The 22,481-nt window shown below is 48.1% G+C and overlaps 1 protein-coding gene across 1 annotated transcript in view; it reads left to right on the top strand.

Annotated features, from left to right (window-relative positions):
* Ache-2 (acetylcholinesterase 2) overlaps window positions 1-22,481 on the top strand; it is a 116,002-nt gene continuing 93,521 nt past the window's right edge. The window contains exon 1 of the mRNA XM_076827702.1: window positions 1-1,606. Within this exon, the coding sequence (XP_076683817.1) occupies window positions 478-1,606 (1,129 nt within the window). The 5' untranslated portion in view covers window positions 1-477. The remainder of the gene's footprint in view (window positions 1,607-22,481) is intronic.

Below are 22,481 nucleotides of genomic sequence, written 5' to 3'. Positions count from 1 at the left end.
GCAACGCGGCTCGCCAGCCGCCGCGCGAATATCCACCCTGCGTCCGTCAGCGTGCGAGCTCTCCGTCGCTTGCCCTTCCGCGACCGTCAAAACAAGATCTCCGCCTGCCTGGCCCAAGCATCCTCCCTCCTCCGCCGCGCAATCCCTCCGCGACTGTTTTCCACGAGGGCCTCGAGGAGCGAGGAAGGTAGAAGGAGGTGCTCAGGGGCGAAGAAAAAGGTGAAGAAGGGTGATTGAGCGCGCGTGCGTGTGCAAGTTCGTGCGTATATGCCTGGAAAGGTCACGGTGAATTAGAGAGGGACGCAGAAAGAGAGGCCGGAGACGGGGACGACGCGCGTGGTTAGAGAGTGGAGGCTACACGGAGAGGATTCCGCGCAAAAGCCGGCTCCACGGCCGGGGTCCCCCACTCGCTAACTTGTTGAGTCTCTCACAGCAGGTGTGCCCGACGGAGCTGGGACTCTAGCCAGGGCAGCCAGGATGACGAGCAAGCCGCCTATGCTGCTGCTGCTCACCCTGCTGGCCGCAGCCTCCGCCAGGGCGAACGTCGCTGCGCAGAGGAACAACGTGCACAACGATCCCCTGGTGGTGGAGACCACCAGCGGGCTCATCCGCGGCTTTCCCCGCACCGTGCTGGACAGGGAGGTTCACATCTTCTACGGCATACCGTTCGCTAAGCCGCCGATCGGGCCGCTCCGGTTCAGGAAGCCTCTGCCCATAGACCCCTGGCACGGGGTGCTAAACGCCAGCGTGCTACCCAACAGCTGCTACCAGGAGAGGTACGAGTACTTTCCCGGCTTCCCTGGGGAGGAGATGTGGAATCCCAACACCAACATCTCCGAGGACTGCCTCTATCTGAACATCTGGGTGCCGCAGAAGTACCGCCTGAGGCACAAGGGCTCCGAGGCGCCGAGCAACGGTGACGCTCACGGCGTGCCTCTTTTGGTCTGGATCTACGGTGGAGGGTTCATGAGCGGCACCGCTACCCTGGACGTCTACGACGCGGACATCATGGCAGCCACCAGCAACGTGATCGTCGCCTCCATGCAGTACAGGGTCGGCTCCTTCGGCTTCCTCTACTTGAACAAGCACTTCTCCAACAGCGAGGAGGCGCCGGGCAACATGGGCCTGTGGGACCAGGCCCTGGCCCTCAGGTGGCTCAGGGACAACGCTGCTGCTTTTGGCGGCGACCCCGAGCTGATCACCATCTTCGGCGAGTCCGCCGGCGGTAGCTCCGTCTCCCTGCACCTCATCTCACCCGTTACCCGTGGCCTGGTGCGACGAGGGATCCTGCAGAGCGGGACTCTGAACGCACCCTGGAGCTACATGACCGGGGAGAAGGCGCACGAGGTGGCCCGGGTGCTGGTGGACGACTGCGGCTGCAACTCCACCATGCTGCAGGAGAATCCTGCCCGGGTGATGGCCTGCATGAGGTCCGTCGACGCCAAGACCATCTCCGTGCAGCAATGGAACAGCTACTGGGGCATCCTCGGCTTCCCGTCCGCGCCCACCATCGACGGGATCTTTCTACCGAAGCATCCCTTGGACCTGCTGCGCGAGGGCGACTTCAAGGACACGGAGATCCTCATCGGCAACAACGAGAACGAGGGTGAGCGGATTTTTCAATGTCTCTTGGTTACGCCGGAGGGTGTAGCTTGGCTTCTACCGCGCGCAACTTCTCCGCCGGTAGCTTAACGACCAAGGCAACTGGCGATAAATAATTCCCCGTTGGACACGCTTTAACGAGGAGACAAGCTCCCCCGGTTTGCGGGGGCGCGTTCTCCTGGATGTTTTAACGGTAGAAGTTCCCAGTGACGGGGGCGGGAGATCTATCGCGTGGAAACGAGTCGAATCGTTAGCGTAGCTCGCGCGTGGCTCGTTATCTCGGTTAATCAGCGATGCAGCCGCGGAAAAATGTGCGGTTCCGGGACTTCAAGTTTGCTGCGTTCGTTACGTAAACCCCGGTTGAACCGGACGGACGGCCGTCCACAGTGAATGGAAACAATGGTACCAGGGTATTGTCGTTAGATAACGGTGAAACCTGTTCATTATTGGCTCGCGATCCGCCTTTCTCGTTAATGAACAGCTCCGTCGCGCGACGCAGCTGCGTTCGCCGTCGGCGGGATATTATTTTGCCAGGCCTTTTTAAAAGCGTACCCACTCTAGCTAATTAACCTTTTCGATCAGGGAATGCCTCTCTGGAGGACGCAGCTCGATCGAGCGCCGATCGACGGGCTCCTCGCGACCCGAAGGGCATCAAAGTGCGCATAGACAATGGGTGATTCTTGACGGCAGAAATCAGTGTCCTAACCTCAACGCTCAGATTTGATCGCATGCGCGCGCATAATGTCACGGACGTGATCGTTAAGAGGTTAGGATCGTGAATAATTAGTGAATAAGCTAGTCAGGGCATAGAAATTGTTATGAATCTAGAAATCGGACCTCAGGACTGGATCTTTGACTGATTATTATTATTTTAATTGAATATCTTTGGGTGAATTCCACTTACGCCCAAATCGCTGGTGATTTTCATTATGGTAGGTTTCCATATACGCGACTGGACGCATCGTCAAGAATTTCAAAGTCGATTTTCTCGATAACGAAGCGCAATATCGAAATTTGTATTCTTTTCTTCTCGACTTATTTACTTGTTATAAGTAGAAAAGAAAGAGTAACTTTTTTCGATATCGCGCTTAATTTTCGAGAAAATCGACTTTGAAATTCTTGACGTTGCGTCTAGTCGCGTGCAGGAAAACCAACCGTAACGAAAATCACGGACGATTTGGACGTAACTGGAATTGAATCTTTGTTGCATCATTATAATTACAAATGTAACAATAATGGCGAATAGGCGAGATTCTGCATAACTGCAGCTCTACAACCTAACCTAAAAAGACGTTCAGGAAATAGAAAAAGAATTTAGAAAGCAAGAAGAGGTTATGTACTTACCGAGGTAACCGTGAGTGGAAGAAAAAAACGAGCACTGTGTTTGAAGGGAGTAAACGACGACAGAGAAAGTTATGTATCCATCATTTGTGGAATTCGAAGACAGTGTAGGCATTCGGTGTTCGGCAACGGTCTATGGTGCGGTTGAAACATAGGTGGCGCTGCATTAATACAATTCGGGAAAGAGTAACATCGGAGCTGGCTAGTACGCAGAGGGCCCGCGGGTCTTTTGTTCGAGTCCCGTCGCTCGAGGTTCACTTTTTCGCCGGCAATAGCGCGGATGTAAACAGTGCTGCCCTGTGCAGCATCTGCTCCAATCTTTCCCCAGTATATTCGAAGCTCCCGTGTATTTTCTCTAATTAGAATTGTTAAGCAGTGCCATCATTAGGAAGTTGTATAAATTCTTAGTCGACAAACATCCAGTATTGCGCCCGCCTGATCCCCGTTTACACGCAACCCATCTTCAAGCCGAGCGAATAATCGAGGCGCGCAAGCATTAATAATGATTAAGCAGCGCTGCGGGCGAAATGGAACAGTCTTTCTCGCCCCATAAGAGAGAACTACCCCCCAGGAAGGGAAGCTTCCAGGCTCGATTCGCCGACTACGATTATTCAGATGATCGATCGATCCCATTCGGTGCCGTCTGCTTGAAGAACCGTCGGAAGAATATCCAAGATATATCCAGCTTGCTGGCACTAGCGGGGGATCCTCTGCAATTCCGAGCATCCCCGTGGGTCAATTGATTCGAATCACCGACTCGCAAAGACAAACGACTCGGCTCGATATCCCTGGCCGCGAATCGATCGATAACCAGTGCCCTGGCACTAGGATCCCGGCTCGCCCGTGTTCCCGCAGTAACCGGGGCCGCTCGAAAAAATAGAAGACCCCGCGGAGGAAGAGATTGGTGCCGTGCAGATCCGAGACCCGATTAGCCGGAGCACGTGAAGTAGCAATTTTAGGAGCTCGCTCCTCCTTGGGTCTCCGCCGCCTCGATCCTTGAGGAGGAGCTTCCGCCGACAGCGAAAACCGATCTCCCTCTCAGACCCGAATCAATGGAATTCTCTCGTCGCTTTAGACTAAGTGCACGGTGTCCACAAGTGTCCTCTCCGTTTGCTCCCAAGCCGATTTACGCTGCGAGGTTCCGCAGGATTCGAGACTCGGCCATCCTCGCCGGAATTCACGCAGCACGAGTTTCACTAAGAAGTGCTTCTAAGAAAAGTTAGATTCTAAAATTCAGAAATCGTCTGCTGACACTCTAAGCACGTGCTTATTTTGGTTCGGGATTTGTAGAGTTCGGAAGAGAGTAACTTTGGGGAGTCAAGTTTGGGGGAATTGGTAACGCGGCTGCCCAGTAATCCTGAGGACCTGCGGATCTTGGGTTCGAATCCCGTCGCTGGTGGTTCGTTTTTTTTCGGCTACAAAATTAAATGCGTAGACAGTTGGTGGCTACGAAGTGAAGGCGGGAGGATGTTGTTAGGTTTTAGGGTTTGACTAGAGAGGTAGACTCTGATAACGGGAGGCATTGTGGGAGCCTGAATGGGTGGCCAGGAACGCGCGGGGTACTACGTATTTGCGTCAGCAATTTCGCCTATTCAGCCTGCCAGGCGACACGACACCTGCGTAAATTCGCGACGCGTCGCGCAATTCAGCGCTCCTCTAATTCCAGATCGCTTAGCGGATATCTCCTCAAGAGGGATCGACCGATGGAAATTCGCCGGGCCACCAAGCGCAGCGCGCAGCCGGGGCCGGAGAGAACGGTCGCGTCCCAGTTGCGTTCCGCCCTCCAGTTTTAGCCTCCGTTCGACGTCAGGAGGGAAGCTTCATGCATAAACCATCCGCAAGTGGACATCTTTCTTTCCCCGGCAAATTGATTCGATCGCCGCGAAAAACGCCTCGTTCCGCGTGGCCCGCGGGCTACCTAGGGCTTCTCAATAATTCACGACACTTCCGGCCAGCCGGCCCCGAATCTATATTCCACGGCACGTTCCCGCGATACGAGCCCTAAGAAAATTGGTGGGAAAGGCTGGCAGGAAGCTCCCAACGAGGGCTTTCGTCGTCTAAATCCTCGTCGAGTCGCTTCGCCTAGCTGCACGATTTTAGGCTGTCCTCGATCGATTCGCGTTCGATTCATTTTCAAAATTAAGGGCGGAGGGCAGTGTTACCAACCCTACGGATTTTTTACTTTATCTACGGATTGTAAACTGAAATCTACGGATTTTTTTACCTTTTCTCATGAGTTAGTAACCTACAGGGTGTCCCACTAAGGAGTGGACAGCGCGATATCTCTTAAAGTATTGTCGATAAAAATATAAAAAAAATAGGGAATTGCATGGTTCGAGGGGGCCCATTTATTAGCGCGAACGAATTTTGTTTTCGATTATTATTTTAAAAGATACGATGGTCAAGTTCGGTTTTTCAAATGGAACTATTTTTTTTGAACACCTGAGTTGATAGTGCGTTCCAAGACAAATTCAATAAGCTTTAATGTATACACTTTATTTCCACTGGTTTTTAAGATATTGCGCTTGCAAATTTACTGATTTTCACTGGAAGAAAACCCTCTGGAATAGGAAGGACCGGGGTCGGTCTTACTGGCGCTACGGGTGGCATTGCCTGTTGAAACTGATACCTACCTGCCAAAGGTCTACGACAGGGTTCGCAGGCCCAAAAGCTGGACAATTCTTTTCCGTCAGAAATGCTACTTAGGTAGGTACATCTGCGGTATCGAGAAGCGCATCGTTACTATTATTTCGCACTTGCTTCTACGCTCGGATGGCCGGTTCTTTCGGGAGGGATGCAAGTTGGATTGGTTAGGTTAGGAGGAGTGAAAGTTGCTAGACTAAATTTCAACCATAGGGAGCAGATTGTGTCAAAAGAAAAGAATTGTCCAGCCTTTGGGCCTGCCATTTCTGGCGTAGACCTTTGGCAGGTAAGTATCCATTTCAACAGGCAGTGCCACCCGTGGCGCCAGTAAGACCGCCCCCGGTTTTTGCCATTCCAGAGGGGTTTCTTGCAGTGAAAATCAGTAAATTGGCAAGCGCAATATCTTAAAAACCGGTGGAAATAAAGTGTATACATTAAAGCTTATTGAATTTGTCTTGGAACGCACTATCAACTCAGGTGTTCAAAAAAAATAGTTCCATTTGAAAAACCGAACTTGACCATCGTATCTTTTAAAATAATAATCGAAAACAAAATTCGTTCGCGCTAATAAATGGGCCCCCTCGAACCATGCAATTCCATATTTTTTTTATATTTTTATCGACAATACTTTAAGAGATATCGCGCTGTCCACTCCTTAGTGGGACACCCTGTATAATCAGCAAAAGAATCACTTTTTTTTGTAACGACTAATAGCGACATCTGTTGCCATTGATTTCCCTATCCAAACCGCCGATTTACTGCGGGTCGCTAAATTTCACTTCACTACAAGAGCTTTTCGTCACTTTTAGCACAGCTTTTCATCACAATTAGCAAAGTTGGTTTCAGAATCTTTGCACGTGAACTTTTTTAATTTCTTTTCATGACTTTTGGAGAAATATTATTTTTGGGAAAAGCTGTTGTACTGAAGTGGAACTAGTAAAAGTCGATTTCACAACTTTCGCACGCGAACGTTTTTTCGTAATTTGTGAATCTTCGTTGTGACAATAATTTTTTTGAGGTTGGAGGGTCGAAATATAAAATTTCTAGAAAGGATTTGGGAAAGGGCGGATTCCACGAGCAAGGGAATTAGCCAGCTTCTTTCATACATGTAATAATTAACACCTATGAGGAAAATCCGTAGATCAACGAATTTTTCAAAGGGGGATGTTGAACTTCTCTCCACGGATTTTCAAAAATCTGAGTTGGCAACACTGGCGGAGGGAACGCATTCTGTTCCGCAGGAAGTTTGCTGGTCCAAGGGACTCGGAAGAATCTAGTGACCCGAATTCAAATTCACGCCCACCCCCGTCATTATTCGCTCAATTCTTAACTAACTTCCGCGCGGGACGCAGTCTTTGAATCTCAATGAAACTCGGGGGAGTGCGGAGTCGTTAAAATCTTTCCGGTGCAGAGACTATCGGGCCCTCCCCTGCTCCGCGCGTCCCTCCGTCAAACCCGAAGCAATTTTCTTCGATGACAGCCCCCTATTGGAAACGAGGCGCCGAAGGAGATCCTCCTGCAGGATTCATTTACTACCTCCGCGCGCCGAAAAGCGAAAGTTTTCACCCTTGACCTGGCAGCGGCCCGAGAATTCCCGGCGCTCGCCCATTTCCATAAATAAAAAAAAAAGGGGGGAAGGGCGGCGCGGCGCTGCGAGCGGCGGCACGTTTTCTGCGAGGGGCAGAAATTTTAAACCAGCGCTGCTTTTATTTACCCCCCTTCCGTATGCAAAGCGGAGGGTTCGTTGTTTGGAAAAACCGCCCCCCTCGCGGGGGAGGCGGCGAGTTGTTTTCGCGAGGCTCGATGCCCGTGGAAATGGCGGAAGTTCGGGCGGGGAATTGGACGGAAGCTCCTTGAAAACGAACGGTGTAGCGCTAACGAGGTCAAACGACGATCCACGTACTGCCGATAATTACATCAACAAGCTGGTGGGATTATAATACGCGCATAAATTCGCGCACTGCCGCTATTAACCGAATAATGCAACGCCCTTTGCCCGGCCGGCATTAACTGAAACAGAATTATGCGGGGAAAGTGTAGCGCGAAGTAATTAGGGGCGATTAGCCGAACATTATGTCGCGTTCGATGTCATCGTTAGCGTTCTCATCGACCCGCAGCCTTGCACTTGCATCCTATCCGAAGCCGCGCTGCAATAACTTCGCTTAATCATGCACGGGGTGTATTAATCATATGGAATCGGAAAAGGGGCCGCGAATTCCTTACACCGGGATGCAATTTTCACGGGCCTCAATTGCACTCGCACTGTATTTACTGGCCCCGCTGGATTTTGGTTGCACTACAGGTGGGGTGTAATGAACAGATTTTCGCATTAAATCGAGATGCTTACAACGAACGCGTAGAAATAAAGTCGGCCGTGCGCATGTGTTCAATCTATAAAATTTAAATGCAACAGATTAAATTTATAATAGGTTCGTGTACTTGTGTGGTTTTATTTTACATATTTAAATTGCGCTTGGAGTAAACGCGTGTAATATGGTACACCCGATTTGAACAGCTTGCCAAAAGGAGGGGATTTTTTTTTTTAATAAAACTAACTTGTAAAAAAATTGAAGTGTCTCGAAACTGTACTAAACTGAAAAGAGTGAAAAACAGTAGTTCGGAATAATAGTGGCTACTGTGGAACACCTAGGAAATTTGTAAAGAAAACTGAAAATGCTTTGTTATTAAAAATGAAGACTTGTTAAGTAGAAGATACAAATAAACAAATATAAATCCTTTTTTGGAATTTATTGTCGTTTTCCATGTCTTTTACACGGTGGGCACGTGAATAATACGTGTAAAGGTAAAATCAAAAAATTAAAAATAAAAATTACGAAATTAAAAATAATAATGTGTTCGTAACGTAATATTATAATACATATATATCTGAATTTTATATAATAATATTATAATATTACGTTACGAACACACTATTATTTTTTATTTTTTAATTTTTATTTTTAATAATTCAGATATATATGTATTATAATATTACGTTACGAACACATTATTATTATATATATACATATGTATCCTATTTAACAAACAAGGTCCTAGAACAAATTAATTTCGTTATAGGATACAGACTCCGTTCAGGACAACTGTTATTCGATTAATTTATTTAAATTACGCCTCACGGAAGCGTGCGCTATTTTCTCTGGAATCCAGGCCAATGTCGACCCGCGATTACCCCCAAGCCGTGCACTTGAAAAAATTTGATGGGATCGGGCGGAATTCAATTTTCCCAGCCGGGCGTCGCTGAAACGCTCGACTCGTACTACTGCCGCGGAGTTTCCCGCGCTTATCGCCGGATCGAGAGCCAAATTCCTCGGGACCGGCGCGATAAAGTCGCGTGCCGCCGTCCCATGAATATTCGCGTACGTTGGAAACGCCCGATTTCCCGGTCGTGCGACGGCCCCGTGCTTTTCAAGGCCGTCGGGGAAATTTCGCTCCCCCGGCGGGGCACGAAACGCACGACCGCGACAGATCTCTGGCATAGATTCCGCCCCTCGGCATTAATTCTGCCGTTCCTCGCGGAAAAACACTGCTGTTTGGGTCCTTAAACGGATTTACCGTCGGAACTTCGGAAACTTCCAGGAACCCTAAAGCACGGGAATCCCCCGGCCTCTTTCGGGAGACTTATAATATCCGTAACGGTCTCATGGACATTTCCACCGATCCATTTCGCCTCCCCCAAGACTCTGTTAGCCGTAATGTTTCCATTCCAGCGAGCGCAGGCTGCGGCCAGCGTGAGCATTAAAATTCGAGCGGGGCGGCTCGCGTCCGATATCGAAACGTCAAAGCTGGGACGGGATTGTTTAAACGTTATTCAGCGTGATCCCCGGCCGCGATCGAATTTTATCGCCACTACGTGATTGATAAATATCTGGCTCGATGGGAAGCTTTGCTCCCGATCGGCGGGGCGGTTAAACAATGGCCGTTGTTCGCGGGAAATTTTCATCGTGTCTAATAACGACCGCGGTGCATCGGTTTTTCGCCGGATTATTCCGGCCTCCTGCAGTCCTTTCACGTCCAGTTACTCTTTCACGCGCGCGTTCCGTCAGCCTGCGTGATTTACAAATCGCGACGCGGTTCTCCGTTGGAGCTGTAAATATTCGAATCATTTCGAATACGAATAGTCTTTTCGAATAATTCGAATAATTTGGATCATTCGACTATTCGAATAATTAGGAGTATTCAAAATTTATAAATTCAGCCGAGATTGAGATTGACAGTTCCACATTTATCGTTTGAGAGACAAATAATTGTAAAGGCTGATATTAAAAGAATTTCATGATAAATGGTGAATACATATTTCATGTGCGGATTCCTATTCGGTACGATCCGAAATTCGATCACTCCGAATATTTGAATACTTTTAGTTATTCGATTATGCGAATATTCGAGTCTCAAAAATGAATTCTCTGGTATTCGAATACTCCTAACTATTCGAATATTTGAATCTCGAATCTCAAATTCGAATTCTCTGGTATTCGATATTCGACAGAGCTACTCCTAATTATTCGAATATTCAAATCTCAAATTCTCTGGTATCCGGATACTTCTAATTATTCGAATATTCAAATCTCAAATTCTCTGGTATCCGGATACTTCTAATTATTCGAATATTCTAATTAACCGAATATTCGAATCTGAAATCTTAAAATTCGAATTCTTTGGTATTCGAATACTCCTAATTATTCGAATATTCAAATCTCAAATTCTCTGGTATCCGAATACTCCTAATTATTCGAATATTCAAATCTCAAATTCTCTGGTATCCGAATACTCCTAATTATTCGAATATTCAAATCTCAAATTCTCTGGTATCCGAATACTCCTAATTATTCGAATATTCAAATCTCAAATTCTCTGGTATCCGAATACTCCTAATAATTCGAATATTCAAATCTCAAATTCTCTGGTATCCGAATACTCCTAATTATTCGAATATTCTAATTAACCGAATATTCGAATCTGAAATCTTAAAATTCGAATTCTTTGGTATTCGAATACTCCTAATTATTCGAATATTCAAATCTCAAATCTTAAAATTCGAATTCTCTGGTATTTGAATGCTCCTAAGTATTCGAATATTCGAATCTAAAATCTGAAATTCGAATTCTCTGGTATTCGAATACTCCTAATTACTCAAATACTCGAATCTAAAATCTGAAATTCGAATTCTCTGCCATTCGAATACTTAAATTATTCGAATATCCGTTACAGCCCTATTCTCCGCGACACTGTTACACAGCGCAGCACGTACAAACCCGTTTCGAGCACCGGTAAAGAATTCATTTCAAGCCACGCGGGGCTCGCCACAATTTCGCCGCCCTAATTGCGGATTATTTAATCGCGCCGACGTAAATTAACCGAACGGAGGGTCTTGAGGAGTCGCAGCTTCCCAGGGCGCGAATCCGATGTAAAATTAACCGAGAGCTGCCTTATTATGTAACAAGAGCACGTCTCAGGGTGATGAATAATGAACGGGGCCCGGGTTGGACCGAATGCCCCAGTATCTTCCAGCCACGCGCCTGCTTAGCGGCGCAATCGGCGCTGATGATCAGCCCGAGGAGCTTTTTCACCAGCGGTGCCCGTGGCCGGCGTTACAAGCGGCGATTTTCAACGCGCAGAAGTGTAAAGTTCACAGCCATTAGTCGAGCCATCAGCACGCTAGCTCTGTATTACGCGGCGGGCGGCCAGATTTTTATTAAGATCCGGTGCTCATTAACGCGAGAACAAGGACAGCCGTCACGCGAACGCTCGGCAAACGAGACGGGACGGGGAACGCTAGCAGCCCGTCGATTTTTGTCGTTGGACCGTTTGCGCCGCGGAATTCTTGGCATCCTTGGATTCTCGACAGTGCATCCCCGGATTCTTAGCTTCGGGCGGCGCCACCAAGTCGTTAAGGGTAACGCCGTCAGACTGGTGGATACGGGTAGAGCGGAGGGGCGCGTTTTTTCTCAGAGGTGTCCAATTACCGGGACAAATTGGGGAAATTACGCGAGAGAGCGAGGAGAAAATCGGGGGTTGGTTTGGTGGAATTCAAATTCAAATTTTCCTGGCTGTTTAATTAGAGAAATATAATGAAACTTTGACCATTCTTCTCATCTCGTTGCTACGTTGCGGCCCCAATTTGCAGAATTGGTACTTTGGCAAATAATTGCAATGACATTTTGAACAGAATATATATAATAATAATAATAATAATTAAAATTCTTTATTGCACCAGTAGACATTACGAAAGTAACAGGAAGATACAAAAATATACAAATACATTTAAGAAAACAGGAAAGAGAAAAATAGAAAGAGTTTTTTTTCTGTCAGGTATCTTTTTGTTAAGCTCTGTTCAAAATTTTGTCGACGCAAGTTTGCAGCGCTTTTTGTACCAGTAAACTTTTGTTTGAAAATTTGTCCTCTGTTACATTATATGATTAGTACATCCCAATGGAATGCATTGCAGCTACTAACTCAATTCCTCAAAGAATGTGGCTTAGGGTAGATGTCCCGATTGTGGCCATTGCACTGTTTTTGGCTATGTGCTTAATTATCTCATTTTAAATGGCTTGTAGATCGTTATTTAGTGGAGAATTTCACATCATAAATATTTTGTTTAATATACCGCCACAAGTATAAAGTTACATTTATTGCTTACACGGAAAATTATTATATTTTTTAAGAAGTGGCCAAAACTGGTACAATACCTTAAAGTGGCCACAAATGGTGCATCCACCCTAGTCCGTTTTCGTCCTCAACGCCTGAATTGCCAGTTTTATATCTGAATTCGTGTTCCCCCGTTGGTTTCGCCTAATCGCTCGCCTAGATAGATGGTCCCCGTGCCTTATCGCGCATCGAACTCGTTCGATTCGGTCGTTCCGCTTTAAGGCACCGAGAACCGAAAAGGGTGCTCGTCCCAGCGCAGCCAGCTACTCGAAATATGTTTCGTCAAAGGGTTAAGGTCACGTTTGCAGCAGGGCCTCCGTCCATCCCCTTGACCGTCCGGGCTCTCCATTATTCAGTTTCTTTTATCCAACTTGCTCCGCGCGACCTTTCCAGGCCATCTTCGATAAATGTTGCAGATCTTGCCGCACAAATGCTTTATGGTTAATTCAATTGGCCCCCGCTCGGACGGTCTCATTTAAATAACAGTCGGCGAACATCCCGGCCCTGTGACAGCGGATACTATTGTTAATTTTATTCAATTCTCTCTGCTCCTCGGAGGAAATGTCAATCTCTGGGACCAGGTGGTCGAACAGTCTCCTAAAGAGTCGTTGAGGTTCAAGTGGCGTGGTCGATAGCGTGCTTTGAAAGCTACCAAAATGGCTCGAGTTCGAATCCCACACACCCCGCTTTCGTTTTTCTTCAATTTTTCCCGTCTCTGAATATTCCTCCATCGGCCACTTGTCGATTTCTACTTACGCAATTCTTCTCTGAACAAAGGGTGCAATTCTAAACGCACCCCCAATTGTACTCCCCTAATTTTTCCTCTGGGATATTGCGTTAATTAAAATCAATTCCAGCTAATCAAGTGAGACTCGCGCGTAGTAATCGAGGAAATGTGTTTTTCCGTGGCCATGCCAGCAATTCGGCTTTCCCAACGGCGCATCGGATAATTAAACCGCAGCCATAAGGAGATCCGCGAAAAAGTGCACTTGGTTAATTAATCCTCCTCCTCTCGTTAATGCCTCTTGCCCTTTTCATTGGCGTCATTCGAGATCTGTCAGAGAGCCAGCCAGCAAATTAGCCGTGCAATTAGGTCACTATTAATATCCGCCGTTCGAATCTGACATTCGGAAAAAGTATCCACACCCCCCAGAATAATCTGCGGAGTGCAGGCACCGCACAGTGGGCAAATTTTGCGATTTTATGGCCAAAGCTACAGAATGAAAATTTTGAATTTTACAAATTTAATACAAATGTCAATTGAAGAACTACATCCATTTTCGTGGTCAAAACCTGAAAACTTATTTTTAATATATAAAATTCGGCACTTTTACGTTCTAATGTATGAGAAATTAAATTATCCGAGAAATAGCACTTACAAAAATTACGAAAGATAAAGATTTTTTTATTATTTATATTTATACACTTTTTTCTTTGTTAGATATCAAACAGAGGATCGAAGCTGAATAAAATCGTTAAAAATAAATAAAAATGTTTGTAATGTATAACATGTGAACCAGTCTCGGTCACAGTTATATCGTATGTTAGAAAAGACACACTGGATCGTGATTAAAAAAATGCATATAATTACAAGATTAGCAAACATTAGCAATTAATAATTGCATTTATAGAATGAAAATAGTCCAACGTAAAATAGGAATAAAAATCATTGCAAGATATTATGGGATTGATAACTATTTTATGTATTGAAAATTGTTTCTTATATGAAAAGGTTATTTCTAAAACACTACTTTAAAAATTGTATAAATTACGTATTAAAAGCCGAAACATAATTATTTTGAGGACAAAAAGATATCTTACGCACCACCAGGAATTGAATTCATGCCTTCAAATTATTTTCAGATCTTTGGATAACACAATATATGTTAGGTTAGGTTTATTTTTCCTTTGATACAGTTACAAACACACCGTACCAAAGCGGAATTTCAAGACATATCTTATATAGCCCAACGAACTATATTCCCTTATACATAATTTCCATCCCTCCATACATCATGCTTAACTCTCACACTCCCATATCTAATCTCTCATAGCTTATTGTACAAAAACCAGCGGCCGTAGTCGTGATGGAAAACACCGGTTCTCGTTAGATCACCGAAGTTAAGCATCACGGGGCGGTGTACTGGGGAAAGATGGGAGACCACCTTTCTCCCGGTGCGCTGCTGCTGCTGGGACCCGAAGGAGAGAGGAGGGAACAACAAAAAATGGGATTATAGTTCGTTGGGCAATATAAGCAAAAATAAGCTTGAAACGCCATCCTGCTTAAAACACAGGAAAACAATAAAAATAAACAACATTATTGTACAAAATAAAACCAATATTAACTCATCATAATAACACAATATAGGTTAGGTTTAGGTTTATTCTTTCTTTGGCATATAACACAATATAAGCGTTGCGTATTGAGAACTCGCCTGAACATCTCGGGAGCGCACTGCGCCATCTCTCGCGCGGATTATGAGGTGGCTGGGTCGTGTTAGTGACTGTCCCCAGTTCACGCGGTTCACGTCAGTCCCTGTGCAGTGCATAACCTCTTATCAAAATATAATTCTTATATATTTGTCAGCAATAAACATAGATCCCTATTGAAGCATGTGCCAAATGAATAACAGATACAACAATAAGTGTTTGAAGCAACGTGAAAATCTGGATTAATTCTTTGCGATCGGTCTAACCTCGCATGAACATAAACATTCGCGAGTCTATACGAGCTTTGTATTAAAACATTTAACAGTAAAATTGGTGGCATTTGATACTCATATTAGTTCTTCAATTGACGTTTGCATTAATTTTATCGAATTGAAAAACTTATTTTTGTGGTTCTGGCCATAAAGTCGCGAAATTTCCCCACTGCGCGTCGCTAGAAGTAACTTTCGCAACTCGAAGAGAAATTCCTCCGCCGCTTGCAGACTCTGTTGACCAGCTTAATTTCTGGTTGACTCCCGCCGCTGTGTTCCTCAGCGTGTCCCCGTGTAATGTGATTAACCGACGCGGGTGTAATTACACAAATAACGGCTCGCAGACGCACGATGCACTTCGACTTATGAATGATGCAGCGGGTAATTAAGCAGCCGCCAAGAAATATTCCCAGGAACTGCGCACTCCGCCTGATTATTCCCCCTTCGCGGCATTTCCGCCCCGAACATTTCGGGGAAAGACCGCGCGGTGGGGGCGCGACGGCCGAAATTCGCGCGGTCTCCGCGGAAAAATGGCCGCGCGCGACCGACGCGTCGGATAATTAAAAGCGCCAGGAGGAATTGCACGGGAAAAAGGGCACTCCGTTAATTACTGTTTTCACAGAGGCGTCCGGCCTTTGAGGCCAGCCCTGTCGGTCGTATTTTCCCGCGAATAACTCGGGGTAACTCGGCTATCGCGGGGGCGTAATCTTGCCGCTGGTTTCGCACGGTTCTCGCTTTCCCCCCCCCCCCCCCCGCTTCGATCCTTTAATCTGACACGGACAACCAGCCAGCTGCTGCAATTCTCTTCGACTCCGACTGGCTCGCCGGTGTTTCCCCGGCGATCGTTCCGGGGCGCGCGTGGCGAAGCCTATGTGGGGCAGGGACAAAAATTGGCGTGGTTGCTTTAATCCTCGACAGTCATGGGCACCTTGGAGCGCCTGGGTGCTATGATTACAAACAGAGGCTTCTAATTCAGCTCCAGTTAGCAACTTACAGAGGTCTCAAAGTGAAGGCGAGTCCCGCATTCGTCCCCCATTATGTTGCGCTAACAACTGCCGTAATTCCGGAGACCTTATCGACTGGAAAAATCGCGATTCGACGGTCTCGCCCGTAATTTCGGCCCTGGATCAGGCTCGCGGAGAGAGGACTTACCGCCTCCCGTCCCGCTAGATTACACCGAAAACGAGAGGAACGGTGGATTTGCAAATGGGGCCGTGTTTGTTCGATTTCGAGCGTGGCGACACGCGCTCCGGCTGGTATCACGGCCGCGGGATGCAATTTTCCTGTATCCCGTCGCGTAAAGCCCGAGTTTTCGGGGAACGTGACCCACATGCGTGACGCGACGCCCCCGCAAACACCGATGGACGTTTCATTCTCTGTCTAGCTTGCCCGATCCAATTTGAAGCTCGTCCCAAAGCCCGTGTGTCTTCGTCTCTGTTCGTCAAGGTTGTTTGGGAGGAGCCCGCGACCGGAAGGGCGAACTTTTCACGCGGCGGCAGGCGAGAAGCGCGCCAGGCAATCTGTGACAGAGGCAGGTGCCAATCACTGGCAGCATTCCAACCGGTCGGTCCACCGAGATGCATCATTCTTGCGGCCCGTTTTGCTGCATCAGGATGCCGGCGCGCACGTACCAGAACGTATGACGATAGTCGTGGCCTGGAACGTCAGGTGGCCAGGGATTACCTCGTTAGTATACATTGGCTCGTATATCTGCAGCCAGCTGCATAACCCTGCCCTCCAAATATGCAGCGTGTCGCCGTGCCATTTTCTGACCGACCAGCTCTTCTTCTTCGATTTCATTACTGTATGCATATTTAGCTTGAATTGTAGCTCTTAAGGGACTCGTCTTTTTGTTTTATATTCTGCTATTTAGATTGCTGATACTGTTTTAATGGGAAATTATATATTACTCTTTATATCACGCTAGGGTAGCTCATCAGCAACTAACCTTACATAGTAGATAAATAAATATACTTTTGTGGCTCCCTCTTTCCTATCGATCGATCGGTAATTCAGCAGTAGATTTCTTTTGAACGTGGCCACATTCTCTCTCGGTCGGTATTAATTTAGGTTTTCCCAACACGAGATTGTTGTACTGTGTATAGTGTTTTAATTCTAGGGGAATTTATCCCGAAGGTTTTCTCAGTGTCAGTTCGGCGCATTCGTATTGTAAGAATAGGGATTTTTAATTCCTACGTGTTTTAGGGAATCGCGGAAAAAAGGCCTCCGGGCGGCGGGACTCGAACCCGCGATCCTCGGATCCACCGCGCAGTCGCTTAACCGACTCCACCAAAACCGATCTCCGAGATCTCTTATTCTTAGCTCCCTCTTATGGGAATTCCTGACCCCATAGTGTGTTGATTGTATCCAGCGCAAGCGTTAGGTTATTTAGGATTACACGATCAGCACGCATCAGACAGCTTCCCGTCGATCATGAATATGCATGCTTTTCGGGTGTACCGTTCGCGCAACGCGGGTTCGAGAATCGAGTGGAGGAGTAGCCTCGCCCTAATAATGTTTGTGAAACATTGAGGCATAGATTTGTCCTGATTTGTGGTCAAAACTCTGTGAATAGGGTATTCCTTTCGACGATGAAGTAGCGGCGAGGGCTGATTATTTCTGTGATTTCAAAGGCAAAGACGGCTGCCCGATTCGACAGATAAGCGAGCAACGTACCACGAGTGCTCGGTCAACGTTCCTCCGAACGAAAACACACACGATTGTTATCAGCATCCGTCGAAATCCCACTCCAGATCCATCCGCTTGGTCAAACTATCGCCTCCCACTCCACCCCGCGCGGAATAGCAGCGAAACGCTACCCCGAATGTCCGACAATCCCCCGGCGCGTCGAAGCATCGTGCGAGTCTGCCGTGAAATTTTATACAAAAGAATATTTCCTTCCTTTTTCATTGCATTATCCCGCGTCTCACCCTGGTCGTTTTGCCTCGGAACGAAACTTCGCCAAGCTTTCCCGGTATCGGTTTAGTTGTTTCGCCGGAGCTTTCCCCGAGCTTCTCCGCGGGCCTCCATTTCCCCGGGTCAATTTACTCGATAACCAGTTAATCTGGAAGTTTTTCGCAGCTCCCCCGCTGTCAGCCGCACGCCGTTACAACGAATAAGAAACAAGGAGTAATGTCGTTACTAGGACGAGGCTTGGCGGCCAGCCAGATTCAACAGTTGCGAGGGGCTCCGCGTTAAAGCCTGACCGCCAAGCCCGCTGAAACTGAGACGAGTCGCTCGAATAATGGCCCAGTGAGCTTCCCTTTAATTGCCTCTTCCGGCTCGAAGTCAGCCGGTCGAGCGAGACACCGTTTTTCCCATCTGTTCGCTTCCTTTCACAGATCTCCAGATTTAGAACAAACTTTCCATTATATGTAGAGACATCCTGATGGAAAAAGGCATCGAAAAGTCCTTTACCGTTTTGCGATTCGAGGCTTCGTTCTCGAGATATTAACAGTTAAATATTAGCGGTCCAAGTTCCGGGGCGCGCAGTTTAAGGCCGAGTCAGCTGACCGCTTCCAGGCACACGCAAGTGGCGCGCGTAGATACAGAGCCACACTCACAGTAGAGTGGACCGCGTTGGTTCAGACCGTGAAAACGAACCAGCACGGACGACTCTACTGCCGCGCGCTCAGCTGACCCGGCTATAAACTGCGTGCCCCGGAACTTGGACCGCTAATATTCAACTGTTAATATCTCGAGAACGAAGCCTCGGATCGCAAAACTGTAAAGGACTTTTCGACGTCTTTTTGCATGAGGATATCGCATGTTCAGGTTTGTCCCTTAATTTTGGAGCACCCTGTAGATAATCTCTCGTTTCCCAAGACCCTCGAAGCTCCACGCCCCCAAACCATCGAGTCCTCGAGTTTCTCCGCCCCCGAGTCTCCAACTCCCCGAGCCCTCGCGCCCCAGAATCCGCAATTTTCCGAAGCCCCCGTTTGCGTCACTCGCACCGAATACTCTGACAGGTGAAATTTCATTCTGCGAGCAGGAAAGCTGACGTGCTAACTAGACACTCGGGTGGCGAAAATATCGCACGCGAACAGCGATGCGTTGCAGATCAGATGAGGCGGGATGGTCGATCGGCGCGTTTACGAGTGATTATCCAAGTCGTGGCTTGCGATTGGCCGCCACATAGGGGACAGTCGATTCTCTGGATATCAATTTATACGCGCCGCTGGATATCATAAATACGGTTAGCCGAGATATCAGCTGGAAATCCGATTTCGATCGGCTGACCCCCGCCGCTTCTTTCGAAAATATCCCGCGTGTCCACCTCCGCGCAAAGCAATTTCTCAGGCAATATTATCAAAGTGCATCCGCGCAAGGATCGGCGAGCTCCAGCTACCGCTGTTGGAGGGGGAAACACCTACAGGAGTGGCGGTTGTGTGTGCGTGACTGACGCAGGCACAGTTCATGCGCGCATAACCACCGCTCCTGTAGGTGTTTCCCCCTCCATCAGCGGTAGCTGGAGCCAGCCGATCCCGGCATCCGCGCGACAAGAGCGCGCATGGCGCGCAAGCTTCTCGGCGCCGCGGCACACCAAACGCCAATGGGAGCGTTAATGACGCGTGCGTCTGCCAGCGCTCGTCCCCCTTTTTTTTTTGGACGCGACGTCGGGTAGGAATGTCGTTTCTCCCGCGCCGACGAGAGAAAAAGGAGAAGAGGGTCCGTGCCTTCGCAAAGCTTTGTGCCTGGACTTCAAAGGGGACGCTTTAACCGCATCTCGCGGCGGGAAGGAGTGCTTTTCCGTGCGCTCGCTTGCAAAGTGACGCCAGAGAGGAATAAAAGCCGGGCAGCCACCGCCCCCTCCGCTTTGTCTGCTTTAATTTTCCCGGGAAAAAAGCGCCGAGGTTGCGTTCATTACTCGAAATTGGGCGGAACGGATTAATTGCGGCGATTAATCGAACCCCGAAAGCAAAGTCAGCCTCGCTCCCTTCTCCCAGATATCGTGTCTGGGATCATCAGTCTCTCTCGTCCCGCGGTTCCGCTAATTTATACCGAAGTTTTAGCAAAATACAGCGCAGCCATACGGATATCGTAATCCTCGCTGATTATCCCATCGAATGCCGCGGATGCGCGGCAAGCTGATCGAGATATTAATATTAATGCCTATCGGGGCTGCGGCAAACAGTTCGTTATAGCCGTAAACAGGTCGAGTCTGTTGTTGTTAATTAAGAACGCAACGGGCCCGGAGGATTTGCTGGCCGGCGCATAAACAATGCACCGTTGCGCGCCGTAAACACCTGCTACTTATTATTGCAACCGCGTCGCCGGGAATAGACGGTTTGAAAAGAGAAGCGTATCCTGCCCACCTGCAGCGATTAATATTATATCTGGCACGGAATCCCTCTCAAGGAGGCGTGACGCCTTCGCGAGGAACGTGACAGCCGCCCGATTCGAAATCGATGCTGTCCGGGGGGAAGAGCCATTTTAGATCCGCGGGAAATCATTCTTAAAGTGGAACAACAGTGCGAGGAGATTGGAGTGGAGAAAACCCTCGTTAGACGCGAATACTTCCGATACCGAATGCTTCTGGCACAAAAATTCTGGATGCGCGATATCTGCATGGAAGAGCAGTGGATAGAAGCACTGGCGTTTGGGAACGGCTTATGGGCCGATTGGCACGCAGGTGGCGTTCCGTTAAGTAGAGTTCGGAATACAGTGGTCCGAATCGCCGGAAACGTGATAAAAAATCCTTACGTCCACATTTCACCCTTTATCGTTATGAAGATGGTCATTCCAGGGGTTTTTGGGGTCGCAGAATCTGATTCCGAGGTCAAAATTTTTATTAGATTAAAACCAAGCCCTGTAGGGGGGAGGAAATGTCGATAAAATAATGTTATGTTTTGTTTAACAGTACTGCCTGATTTGATTACGTTATTTGAAGTTAATTAATCGAGATTAGAAAAATTAACAGAGACAGCGTTTACTGTTAAATAAAACATAACATTATTTTATCGACATCTCCTCCCCCTTACAGGGCTTAGTTTTAATCTAATACAAATTATGACCTCGGAATCAGATTCTGCGACCCCAAAAACCCCTGGAATGATCATCTTCATAATGATAAAGGGTGAAATGTGAACGTAAGGATTTTTTTCACGTTTTCGGCGACTCGGACCATTGTGAGACGACTTTGGGGGAATCGGTAGCGCGGCTGCCCAGTAATCCGGAGGACCCGAACGTCTTGTGTTCGAGTCCCGCCGCCGGAGGTTCATTTTTTTCGCTCAAATAATATCTCCGAAACTCGGAACGAAGTGCGCAAAGGAAACCCCCCATAGTGGCAGGCCACACAAGCGCGGTCTTCTCGCGATCTTGGGCGATTAATCGGTCGAAAAGCGCCGATCGGCTGGCGATCACACGGGGACAATTTCAATGGGCGGTAATCTCTAAACGCCAGGGGGGCACAGGGCGGGAGGAGGACGGTTGATGGCACGTAATTGCGGATAGACATGAAAGCATCGCGACGGGCAGCCAGACGAGCAGAGAGAGGCACGAAAACGTACGACCAGAGCCCCCCCTACCCAATGACAAATGGAATTCCCAGATAGCTCCGTCGAGAGCCGACTGCAGATGCGATCGAATTATGGCGACACTCGAAATTATTGCCCCGGCCGAGGCAGTCGCAGCTCGCGATCACAGGGAATTCGTCAGAGTCCCAGCGACAATGGCGCGCAATCTGCTCTAGTTTCTATGGGCGAGCGCTGCACGCGCCCAGGGGCGCCAAAAACGGGTAGAAACCGGGTGGAAAACGGGTAGGAAAGTGTTTTCGCGTGGCCATCGATTTTCCAACGGAGGCAGCGCGCTCCAACTTAACGAGCTTTTAATTGCACCGTCTTGGATGCGAAAGTTTCTTACTGGAGCGTTTATGAAGCTTCGGGGAGGAGGGCAGGGACAGCGAGGAAGATCGATTATCGAGCTGCTGCTCTCCGGGGTTTTTCGGTCATTCGGTAGGAGTTGGAGACAGTTGTCAGCGCGGAAGAATTTCCAGGAAGAATCGGCCGCTTTGCGCCCGGGAAATTGAGGGGGCTTGAGCTTGCGGCTGGGAGGGCGCGCTGGTCGGCCCTTGAAATGTACAAATTGCCTTGGAAGCGAGGGGACGGGTAAATAAAAGAGTTGATTAAGCGAGACCCCGTTACGGTCTCTTTAAGCTGGTCCAGAAAAATCGGGCGGAGAGAGCCCTCGAGCTTGTTACGCCGTGTTTTCGGCCCCCGTTGTGATCTCGGACTCCCAATTTGGGAGGGACTCGGTTCGAGGGTCATACCCGCGAGTTTGCGGAAACCGTGGCCGCCACGCTCCTCTTCGTCTTCTTCAATTCTTTATTCTGTAATGGGAGGTCCGATCCTTGGAAGCCCCGCTGTCCTCCGTCGACGAGGCAATCGATGATACGGTGTTGCATGCCAATTTGCGGAGGATCGATTCGCTATTTATGGCCGCGTTCAACTTCGTAATCGCCGAATGACAGGCTGGATCGGTTTCACGATTATTATGGGGCGGCCGGTTTGGCCAATCACAACGCCGGGCCGA

The sequence above is a fragment of the Andrena cerasifolii genome, chromosome 15 (genome assembly GCF_050908995.1).
Source record: "Andrena cerasifolii isolate SP2316 chromosome 15, iyAndCera1_principal, whole genome shotgun sequence".
Classification (NCBI taxonomy): Eukaryota; Metazoa; Arthropoda; class Insecta; order Hymenoptera; family Andrenidae; genus Andrena; species Andrena cerasifolii.
Note: the sequence above shows the minus strand (reverse complement) of the source record. Positions and strands in the feature narration are given on the sequence as shown.